Genomic DNA, 12,099 nt, shown 5'->3' on the forward strand with positions numbered 1-12,099 from the left:
GTCAAGGACCTTAACATGCACCCATCAGGATAGAATTGCAAGGATGTGAAATCTCAAAAGGAACAAAAGGTTACAGTGAGAAAAGGATGCTGATCTGTTTGACTCTGTTTGGTTGAGCTGTTGCCATGCACTAGGGAACTATTTACCCTTACACTCTTTTTAAGTCAACAAAGGGAAAGTATCTGAACCTGTTCCTTGTGCTTGTAGAAAGCAGGACCCCACTTATGAAAATTTATAGTTTCTAGCCAGCAAGGAATTAGTCGTGACTGATGATCTTGTGGCACATTCATATTTATTCAGCAAATGCTGTCCTACTGTGGAATTGTACCGAATGTTAGATGTTGTGTTCTGAATTTTGCTTACAAAGGTTGGTCAGTTCTCTGTCCATTGAGGGCAGCTGATAGGATATGCTGATCACTAACCTGTCACTGGGATGTGCGGCAACCATCGAAAGTCATGTTCCACATTATTCTTCTGTGCTGTGATCCTTTTTGGTTTGACAGCAGCATCCTATTAATGGGAATCACTTGTGTTACTACAGCATGGAACAAGTTCACTGCAGGTCCATCCTTTGAGAAACGTTACCCTTCCAAAGGTATCTCAAATGTTGCAGCATCTGTAAACTTGCATACCCTTCCAGGGTATGGTATCTGAGATACAGACACTGCCAATGACAACCACAGGCCTGTTCATGAGTTTGCACAATGCACAGCAAGCAATAAATGGATTACAATGGCCATTATCCTGCATGATATGTTTATTGTGATCCATTCCAGCATCAAGCATTCACAGTGAGCAAATGGCTCAAACTGCATTCCCGAGGTCGATGACATGTCAGATCTTTTATCTTCCGGAATTCCAACATGTATCTTGATTAGTGAAGGTAAACTGGCAGTAGACAGTACAGAGACCCCATTAGAGGATATCTCAACATAGGTAGGGAGCTCATTAGACCACTCTATTCCAAAGTGAATTTGAGAGTGGAATGGAGTGCATTCAAGGGTGCAAGGATATTCTCTCACATCACTGCAAATTCAAACCTAAAGAACAAAAGACCATAAGACCAAAAGAAATAAGAACAGGAGTAGGCCATTAAGCACTTCTAGTCTGCTCCCCCATTCAACAGGATTATGGCTGATTCAACATTCCTTATGTCCACTTTCCTGCCCTATCCCCCTAACACTTGATCAAGAATTCATCAAGAATCTATCTATCTCAGCGTTAAATATACATAAGAACTCTACCCCACAGCTCTCTGTGGAGAGGAGTTCCAAAGACTCTCAAACTTCAGAGAAGAAATTCCTCATCTCAGGGGCAGCACGGTGGTTCAGTGGTTAGCACTTCAGCCTCACAGCACCAGGGACCTGGGTTCAATTCCAGCCTCAGGTGACCGTGCGGAGTTTGCACCTTCTCCCTATGTCTGCGTGGGTTTCCTCCAGGTGCTCCCGTTTCCTCCAACAGTCCAAAGATGTGCAGGCTAGGTGGGTCAACCATGCTAAATTGCCCATAGTGTTCAGGGGTGAGTGGGTTATGGGGGATGGGTTTGGGTGGGATGCTTCAAGGGGCAGTGTGGACTTGTTGGGCCGAAGGGCTTGTTTCCACACTGTAGGGAATCTAATTTAATCAGTCTTAAACAAGCACCCGTTTATTCTGAGCCTGTGTCCTCTGGTCCTAGTCTCTCCTACAAAGGGAAGCCTCCACTCAGCATTAATCATTTCAAACCCATAAATAGTATATTTCAATTAGGTCAGTTCTCATTCTTCTAAACTCCAGGAACTAAAGTTCTTACCTGTTTAACCTTTCTTCATAAGACAATCCTTCCATACCAGGGATCACCTTTGTGAATCTTCTCTGAACTACCTCCATGGAATGATATTTTTTTAAATAAAGGGCTAAAACGGCTCACAATACTGCATAGTGTCCAGGGTGTGCGGGATAGGTGGATTAGTCATAGGAAATGCAGGATTACAGTGATGGGTCGATGTGGGTGGGATGCTCTTCAGGCGGTCAGTGTGGAATTGATGCGTCGAATTGTTGCTTCCACAATGTAGGGATTCTATGAATTGAAATACTGTGGCGGCTAGGAAATCAATGCTTTCCTTGATTGTTCAGTTTTTAAATTTGACAAAGAGGTCAATATTATTAAAGACATTGTTGAATTCTTCTAATTCTGTCTTTGTGTGAATGCAAATACCCCATTTGCATCAACACAAAAGCAGATGTAACAATGTGACTACATTGAGAATAAACTATCTTTTTTAATTGATAAGAGGAGAAAAATATCCCTTGGAAACCATAGAGGAGCATGCCCCCAAAAAATTTCAAAGCCCTTGAGAAATCCTGGCTTCACCAAAACATAAATAGGTATTTTGCGTTTGCTCTGGGATGCACATCCTTTACTGGACAGAGGTGTTTCCAATTGTACAAGTACAAGGATGAGGTCAAAGAGAAAAGAGTGAATTTTAAAGTGATGTGTAACTGATAAAAAGGTGATGTGAGGACATTTTTTTCCACACAGCAAATAGGGTCTGGAAATAGAGTAGAGGCAGGTTTAATTGAGGTATTCAAGAGGGAACTGGATGATTAGTTGCATAGAAATGATGAGCAGAGAGACGGGGAAAAAGCAGGAGATTGGCACTAGGTTATAGAACCAGGCCTAATGACCTCCTACTGTGCTTTAATAGCTCTGTAATCCTTGTTCTACTGCTGACCCTCATCCACTTGTTTCCATCACTAGGTAAAGTACGATGGCTCCTCAATAAAACTCCTCCGAGTACGGAATCCATGGGGTCACAAGGAGTACACTGGTCCGTGGAGTGACAGGTAACAGGGAGCTCTCTGCCAAATGTTTCACACACTGAGTGAGACAGGTTAACTACGGCCACTGAAGTCACGGGACCAGAACAGAGTCAGGCACAATCTGAAATTTACCAACATCAGCTCGAGTGCTGGTTACCTACTCCCAAACCCATTTCCGTGGTTACCTGAGCCAGATCCCACTGCTAGTCTTGTTCTTTTGTGAAGGATGGATCAGGATCAGCCAGACTTCAAGGATAAGGCTCCTCAAGCGTCTACTTTTTCCAACTGGCAGGAATTGAGGGATCCAGTGCTCCATATTGGTCTAGACATTTCCTTCCTGGGTGTAGGAGCAACCACAGGTAGTCCGGAAGCTAGATATTGTCTCCTCAAATTCTTCTACCCCTACTCACTATCGCATCAAACACTTCCAGGACAGTGATAGCACAGGGTTAAAAATTGGACAAAAGCTCTATACTCCCAGATAAGCAACAGCATGTGGTTAGATACAGAATAAAACACCCACAAAAATTCTTTTAAACTGAAAGTAAAGCTCCCTTCACACCATCTACATCAAACACTCAAAGAGCAGGGACAACACTGGCCAGATACAGAATAAAACTCCTTCTACATCATCCCCATTAAACACTCCCAAGATAGGTAGAGCATGGGGTTCAACACAGAATAAAGCTTCATCTACAATGTCCCAATCAAACACTCCCAGGACAGGAACAGTCTTCATGCCTTATTCTGTCAGTACAGAAACATGATTTTGCCACTCATCCGTGTGTTCTTACTCAAGAACCCCATCTTTTTTCTCACCCAGATTCAGGTTTTATGAACTGTTTCATTTTAGACCTCTGAAGGTCATGGACAGCAAATGGTCTCAAGCTTCTCAATCTGGGAGACATTCCTCCATGTATCTAATGGTCTCCTTCCTCTTGATGCAGATCTCCATTGTGGAATGCAGTTAGTGAGAAAGAGAAGACCAAACTGAAGTTGATGATCAAGGATGATGGGGAATTCTGGTAAATACTTCACTCTGAGCTGGCACTGAAAGCACTTTGCTGTAAATTAGAATAGGGGCAACAGTGGGCATTGATGAAATATGATTCCATTTGATTTCTCTGGTGCATTCTCCTCAGCTACATCCTAGCTAATCAGAGCCTTCATAGCAACAAATCAACACTATAAATTGCAGTTCCCTTTGAAATATGGTGTTCTTGAAAATCTGTCCAAATGAATGCAAGGTGAAAAGATTCAACAGCCCATGTCTTTGACTGGCAATACTCAAGAAAGATTACTTCTGTTTTAATGCTGGGACTGGTACAAATCGATGGGGCTTGGAAAGGTTCAGATACTAATTGTTCCCTTGGTTTTTAAAGTAGAACTCTCACTGCATATAGAGATTTTCCACCCCTGCCAGGTATTAAGTGCAGTCGAGTGAGTGCAGGAGGCACTTTATTAGCTTTCTGATCTTTTGCCTTGTGTCTTACCATATCTCCACCACTATCCCCTTTCATACAGGATGCCAGCCAAAATTCTTGTTGAGAACTTCACCCGGATTGAGCTGTGTAATCTGCAACCTCTCTGCTCACATAGCACCGTCTGCATCTGGACCATTAAATCTCACGAGGGGAAGTGGATGTCAGGAATCAGTGCTGGCGGATGTATTAACGAAGGTAAGGGTATTTTTGTCAGAAGCCAGTGTGCCCTGTGCCTCCCAAGCCCTGAACCCCTTAGTGACTTGCACTAAATCTTACAAGTTCTGAGTCCCTGGTAAAGAGGCAATGCCCAGGTTGGCAGGTACCGTGTTTAAAAAAAATTCAAAAACAAGATCTGATAAATAAATATCATTACAATCTACGTGTAATGATTCTCAAGCTCCACGATTCTCTGTGTTTCAATGTTCCTGATTTCCAAAGCAATGCGGTTCAGTCTTAAAACCCCTCCCCCGTGAAGGAGGCAGTTATGTGTAGGTAGTTAGAAGGCGTCAGCTCTGGACTCAGTCTGTTATGTACTCTCTGGCAAACTGGATCCTGGGCCATGCTTACATACTGTGGGTAGAGTTCAGTTTCCAAACACAGTAATTAAGTCAAGTCAGTGCATGTTACAATGCAGCAGCAATTTGGGCTGCGGAAGAGAAGGGGGCTGTTGGTAACGTGCCTGACGGCACAAGAGAAAATAATTCCCATCTTCACAATCATTTTAAAACCAGAATTATAAGGAATTGTGTACATTAGGCTCAGATCCCACTACTCCTGCACCCCCTTTAGTTTTGTGCCCTTTTATTTATGTTGTCACTGTTCTGTCTACTTTACAATTCTCTGCCATGAATTTAATCTGCCACTTGCTCATCCATTACACCAACCTGTCTGTGCTATATTCTTTAAGCAAGTTTTATCCTGTGCTCGACTGTGAGCATGCTGTTTCAAGTGGGATTTCAGAGGAGATTAAGTCTCTCTGCAGACAAACCCTATTAGTGAAATAGCACCTATAGGCGATTAAGAAACTGTCTAACTCGATTGAAACATCTTGTGCAATAGTTGCACAAACATACCAAAGTCTGTCACATTCCAGATTCAAGGGACATAGTGGGGTGTCGTTAACATTGCTAGATTAGGAAGCCCAGGTTAATACTCTATTGATTTAGGTTCAAGTCCATTTAAACTCAACAATTAAATCTGGAGCTTTAAAGTTAATCTCATCCCATAACCACTATCAATGATTATTTGTAGAAACCCATTTGGTTCACTTAAGACTTTTAGCGAAGGAAATCTGGCCTACACGTCACTCCTGATACACAGCAATGTGGTTAACTTTGCAATGGAACAATGGGTACTTAGGTATGGTCAACAAATGTCGAGAACGCCCAAATCCCATGTAGAATAAAGAACCCCCTTTGCACACCTTGCTTCTTTCCTTTGGGATTGAAGATCAAGCCTGAAATTCCACTCAGCATCAGAGGCCATTAAGAATCAGAAGATTGTGTGTTTGGCTCTCACTCCCATCAACGAGGCTGACACTTCCAACGCCCTACTGAGATAATGGAGCAGTGGAGGTGCTATCTTTTGGATCACAGGCGCATGGTCCATGTCCTGGCTAACTTTTCTCTTCAAATATCTAAGCAAAAAGAACAAGCACTCAGCTAGAAGTATACTGTGCAGAATTGGTCTGCCATACATTCATATTTCACAGTGACCACACAAGAGAAGGGGTTAATCTCAATTTCAGTTGTTTGCAACAATCTGAGAATGTGATCAAGGAGCTTCCTAAATGGATTGAGCTAGTGCCAGTGTGATGCTTGTTTTGTAAATCATAGGGAAGTGGGGTGGCAGACACGCTTAAGGGAGGGTGCAGTTGAGACACGGAACTCCTGGAGTGCTCAATGCACGCAAGCTAAGGTTACAGCATGTGGGGACGGGTGTAGCTATTCTCTCCAGGAAGGGTGAGTGGAAACACGGGGAAACCTAGCATCACTGGGCAAGAGATGAAATACAAAACACTAATGGCTGATAATACTCAATGGTTACAGATACAGAGGAGCCCATTCAGTGCCAACCCTCAAGAGTAGGCCAGCAAGACCCACTCCCTCAGCTGTCGCCAGTAACCGCAAAATAATTTCTCTTCAGATAACTATCCAATTCTCTTGTGAAAGCTTTGATTAAGGGGAGGTGATGTCACCATCACTGTGGAAAGCCAGGGAAGAAACTGTAGGGGCCCAAGCACAGATACCTGTCTCAATGACAGCCACATGTGAGGTGCTCGAAGACTGGAGAATGGCTCATGTAGTGCTATTTAGGAAAGGCTGCAAGGGAAAACCAGGGAACTACAGACCTGAGCCTGACATCAGTGGTGGCTAAGTTGTTGGAGGGGATTCTGAAGGACAGGAACTGCATGCATTTGAAAAGGCAAGGACTGATTAGGCAGAGACAGCATGGCTTTGTGCACGGGAAATTATTACTCACAAACTTGATTGAGTTTTTTGAAGAGGTTAAAGACAGATGAAGGCATATCAATAGACGTTGTCTATGTGTACTTTAGGAAGGCCTTTGACAAGATTCCACATGGTAGACTGGTTAATAAGGTTATATCACATGGGATCTAGGGAGACCTAGCCAAATGGATGCAGAATGGCTTGATGGTAGGAGATAGAGAGTGGTGGTAGAGAGTTGTTGTTCAGACTGGAGACCTCTGGCTAGTGGTGTGCCACAATAGTTGGTGCTGGGTCCACTGGTGTTCATCATTTATATAACTGATTTGGATGAGAAGAACATAGAAGACATGGTTAGTAAGTTTGCAGATGACACCAAAGTTGGTGATACAGTGGACAGTAAAGAAGATTATCTCAGAGTACAATGGGATCTTGATGATCTGGACCAGCAGGCCAAAGAAATGGAAGAGACTGAGTTTAATTTAGATGAATTTTGGTAAGACAAACTAGGACAGGACTTATGCAGTTAATGGTAGAGCCCTGGGAGTGCTGTCAAACAGAGAGACCTGAACAAAGAATTCATCTAATGGCAACTAATCAGTTATTCTTTCTGGATTTCTCTACCCTCACCCCCAAACTCAGACACATTTTCAACAAACCCTCAGTTCAGACTGAGGCTACTTGAGACGGATGATGATCCGGATGATGATGAGCTCACCTGCACAATTGCTGTGGAACTCCTGCAGAAATATCGCCGCAAGAAAGATAAGCTTGATTTCTACCACATCGGCTTCTATATCTATGCAGTGAGTGATTTAGTGATATATGATGTGGGGATATGGAGCAATCTGGTGACTATGTGATCAACATAATGGAGAATCTAATAATATCATGTAAACGTGTTAACACATGGAGCTGTATACCTGGGCTTCTCAATGTGGCGTTTAGGGTTGAAAATCTGGGGATGGGGTTGGGCCATTTTCAAGCCCCAAAATGAGGTGAGATTTTGCTTGTCAAAAGGCAGAGTTTCTCATTAAGGCATTCCAGCTATTCATCTAAACAGTGGGTGGAGGCTTTTGTGTTGCGGTGATAGGGTCCCTGTCTTTGAGCCAGGAGACCTAGGTTCAAGTCCCACCTGCTCCAGAGATGTGCAATAACATCCCTGAATAGGTTGGTTAGAAAATATTGAAAACAGTGTTCCACAGAAAGCTGAAAACATTAGGCAGGACATCACACAGGCAGCGGTATGTATTAAATTAAGTTACACAGAGCGCTGTCTACAGTAAATGGCATGTTACACAGTGAACTGTAAATATTAAACTGTCACACAGGGTGCTGTATATATTAAGCTATATGTCACGCAGATATCTGTATCAAACTGTGCAAACATCCTTTCTTCTTGGACTACTGCAGGAAACTCTTCTGAACACAATTTCAGGACACTATTTTCTTAATTAATCTGTTCCAGAATGTAACAGTATACATCTGGGGCAGGTGGGACTTGAACCCAAGACTTCTAGCCCAGGGGCACTACAAGACAGCCCAAGACTGTAAATGCTAATTAGATGTTTCCATACACCTCGACAATGTCTCCCTATAACTTTTTAGTGGAAGCAAAGCCCCTCCAAAACATGTATCAGAGATAATGGGAACTGCAGATGCTGGAGAATCCGAGATAACAAAGTGTGGAGCTGGATGAACACAGCAGACCAAGCAAAAACTTAGGAGCAGGAAAGCTAAGTTTCGGGCCGAGACCCTTCATCAGAAAAGGGCGATGGGGAGAGGGTTCTGGAATAAATAGGGAGAGAGGGGGAGGTGGATCGAAGATGGATAGAGGAGAAGATAGGTGGAGAGGAAACAGACAAGTTAAAGGGACGGGGATGGAGCCTGTGGGGGTGAGTGTAGGTGGGGAGGTAGGGAGGGGATAAACGGACAGGTCAAGGAGCCGGGATGAAGTTAGAAGGTAGGAAATGGAAGTGCAGCTTGAGGTGGGAGGAGGGGATAGCTGAGAGGAAGAACAGGTTAAGGAAGATGAGCTGGGCTGATTTTGGGATGCAATGGGGGTTGGGGAGATATTGAAGCTTGTGAAATCCACATTGATACCATTGGAATATGAGTTGTTGTTCCTGCAAACTTCGGGTGGCATCATTATGGCACTGCTGGAGGCCCAGGAGGGTCATGTTGTCGAAGGAATGGGAGAGGGAGTTGAAATGGTTCACGACTGGGAGGCGCAGTTGTTTATTGCGAACCGAGCGTAGGTGTTCGGCAAAGTGGACCCCAAGCCTCCGCTTGGTTTCCCCGATGTAGGGGGAGCCACAACGGGTACAGTGGATACAATATACCACATTGGCAGATGTGCAGGTGAACATCTGCTTGGTGTGGAATGTCTTCTTGGGGCCTGGGATGGGGGCGAGGGAGGAGGTGTGGGGGCAAGTGTAGCACTTCCTGCGGTTGCAGGGGAAAGTGCCAGGTGTGGTGGGGTTGGACAGGAGTGTGAAGCAGACAAGGGAGTCACAGAGAGAGTGGTCCCTCCAGAAAGCAGACAAAGGATGGGGATGGAAAAATGTCTTTGGTGGTGGTGTCAGATTTGGCCATGGGTACCCGCACGGGCCCAAGCGATGCCTGCTTCTTTGTAGGTTACGTGGAACAATCCCTCTTCGGTACCTACACTGGACCTAAACCCCACCTCTTACTCTGTTACATTGATGAATGTATCGGCACCGCCTCGTGCTCCCAAGAGGAGCTTGAGCAGTTCATCCAATACCTTCTACCCCAACCTCAAGTTCACCTGGACCATCTCCAACACATCCCTCATGTTCCTGGACCTCTCTGTCTCCATCTCAGGCAACCACCTAGAAACTGATATCCATTTCAATCCAACCAACTCCCACAGCTACCTAGAATACATCTCCTCCGACCCACCATCCTGCAAAAATTCCATCCCCTATTCCCAATTCCTTCGACACCACCGCATCTGCTCCCAGGATGAGGCGTTCCACTCCTGTTTATCTCATATGTCCTTATTCTTCAAAGACCACAGTATCCCCCAGCAGTGGTCGAGAACGCTCTCGACCATGTCTCCCGCATTTCTCGCAACTCATCCCTCACACCGTGTCCCTGCAATAACCGCCAAAAGAGAATCCCCCTCGTCCTCACATACCACCCCACCAACCTCCGGATCCAACGCATCATCCTCCGACACTTCCGCCATCTACAATCCGACCCCACTACCAAAGACATTTTTCCATCCCCACCCTTGTCTACTTTCTGGAGGGACCACTCGGAGGAAGAGGTCGGGTTTAGGACCAGTGTAGGTTCAGAAGAGGGATTGTTCCACGTAACCCACAAAGAGGCAGTATAGCTTGGGTCCATGTGGGTACCGATAGCCAAATCTGACCCCACCACCAAATACATTTTTCAATCCCTATCCTTGTCTGCTTTCTCTCTCCGTGACTCTCTTGTCCACTCCACACTCCGCTCCAACCCCATCACACCTGGCACTTTCCCCTGCAACCGCAGGAAGTGCTACCACACACCTTGCCCCCACACCTCCTCCCTCACCCCCAAGAAGACTTTCCACATCAAGCGGATGTTCACCTGCCCATCTGTCAATTTGGTATACTGCATCCGCTGTACCCATTGTGGCTTCCTCTACATCGGGAAAACCAAGCGGAGGCTTGGGGACTGCTTTGCAGAACACATATGCTCAGTTTGCAATAAGCAACTGCACCTCCCTGTCGTGAACCATTTCAACTCCCCTTCCCGTTCCTTAGACAACATGTCCATCCTAGACCTCCTGAGTGCCACAACAATGCCACCCGAAGGCTGCAGGTACAGCATCTCATATTCCGCTTGGGAACCCTGCAGCCCAATGATATCAATGTGGATTTCACCAGCTTCAAAATCTCCCCTCCCCCCACTGCATCCCAAAACCAGCCCAGCTCGTCTCCGCCTCCCTAACCTGTTCTTCCTCTCACCTATCCCCTCCTCCCACCTCATGCTGCACCTCCATTTCCTACCTGCTAACCTCATCCTGCCCCCTTGACCTGTCCGTCCTCCCCAGGCTGACCTATCCCCTCCCTACCTCCCCACCTATACTCTCCTCTCCACCTATCTTCTCCTCTATCCATCTCCGTTCCACCTCCCCCTCTATCCCTATTTATTTCAGAACCCTCTCCCCATCCCCCTTTTCTGATGAAGGGTTTAGGCCCAAAACGTTAGCGTTTGTGCTCCTAAGATGCTGCTTGGCCTGCTGTGTTCATCCAGCTCCACACTTTGTTATCCCTTCCGAAACATTACCACTTACTTTAAAAGTCAACCCCCTCCAACTCATTTTTAACCTGAAGATTCTCGGAAAATCTGCTTTTACATAAGTATGCACCGAATCGCCTTGGAATCCATATTGACAACATTCAAAGACCTTTCTTTATCTCACATATTCCTTAAAACATTCAGCCAAACTGTTAAACTCAAGTCAAGTATGACCAAATTAGTCTGATCCCAGCACATACTTATTATCAATAACACTGATTCTAGTAGCTCCTTCAGAACAGTTTACTAATAAAAAAAATTAATCGTGGAATGTGGGTGTCACTGGCTAGACCAGCATTTATTGCCCAGAGGGCAGTTAAGAGCAAAACACATTGCTGTGGGTCTGGACTCATTAGTCCAGACTCATAAAGCTGGCAAGGCATCAGTGAAGCAAATGATTTTTTTAAGAACAATACCAACCCTAATGTGAGATTTTATTAAATTCAAATTCCAGCATCTGATGTGGAATGCCAACCCACCTGCCCACATCTTCTGGATTACTAGTCCAGTGATATTACCACTACACCCCTACCTCCCCAATGCACAAGACTTGAACCTTGATGAGTGTAATAGCAGGGTAGACGAACGGTGAAACTCAACTTTTTAACCACAATTATCTCTGACTTCGTTAAACAGACAGGAATCCAGGTTTGTAGATAACATTAGAGTAGGAGGGACAATTAGTAATTTAAAAGTAAGGAATCTTCTATTTGAGACAGAAATGAGAAAATTTCTATTTCTCCCAAAGGTCAGGATGGGAATCATTCTTCTCTTAAAGGGTGGTAAGTCTGTGGAATTTTCTTTCCCAGGGAGGAGGCGGCGACAGGCTCATTGAATACCTTTAAGGCAGAGTAATTTGGGAGTTAGGACAAGTAAATCATAATGGAACAACAAATAATCAAGAAGGCTAAAGAAGTTTGACCTTTATCAAGAGGGTGTTTTCATTTCCTAGGATCTGTTGGAGATGCCCAAGACCAAATGGAATTAGGGAACAATTGATGGTTACAGGTTAAATAAGGGATAATTAGGTGAAAGTTGGGTGTTTTTTTTTAAACCTA

At 44.7% G+C, this 12,099-nt stretch overlaps 1 protein-coding gene and 1 long non-coding RNA gene across 4 annotated transcripts in view; one reads left to right on the forward strand and one right to left on the reverse strand.

Moving 5' to 3' along the window:
• The window catches only part of capn12 (calpain 12), a 51,594-nt gene that overhangs the window by 20,865 nt on the left and 18,630 nt on the right, over positions 1-12,099 (forward strand). For both annotated transcript variants that reach the window (XM_048522378.2, XM_059641013.1), the window contains exons 7-10: positions 2,738-2,823; positions 3,747-3,824; positions 4,324-4,478; positions 7,373-7,536. In XM_048522378.2, coding sequence (XP_048378335.1) covers positions 2,738-2,823; positions 3,747-3,824; positions 4,324-4,478; positions 7,373-7,536 — 483 coding nt within the window. The remainder of the gene's footprint in view (positions 1-2,737; positions 2,824-3,746; positions 3,825-4,323; positions 4,479-7,372; positions 7,537-12,099) is intronic.
• LOC125447732 (uncharacterized) overlaps positions 1-12,099 on the reverse strand; it is a 39,735-nt gene that overhangs the window by 5,858 nt on the left and 21,778 nt on the right. The window contains exons 2-3 of one of the 2 annotated variants that reach the window (XR_007246592.2): positions 5,707-5,919; positions 423-510 (exon numbers count right to left, since the gene is read on the reverse strand). This is a non-coding gene — a long non-coding RNA (uncharacterized LOC125447732). The remainder of the gene's footprint in view (positions 1-422; positions 511-5,706; positions 5,920-12,099) is intronic. The other variant, XR_007246591.2, reaches the window with a different exon arrangement.

This window comes from Stegostoma tigrinum, chromosome 39, assembly GCF_030684315.1.
Source record: "Stegostoma tigrinum isolate sSteTig4 chromosome 39, sSteTig4.hap1, whole genome shotgun sequence".
Lineage (NCBI taxonomy): Eukaryota > Metazoa > Chordata > Chondrichthyes > Orectolobiformes > Stegostomatidae > Stegostoma > Stegostoma tigrinum.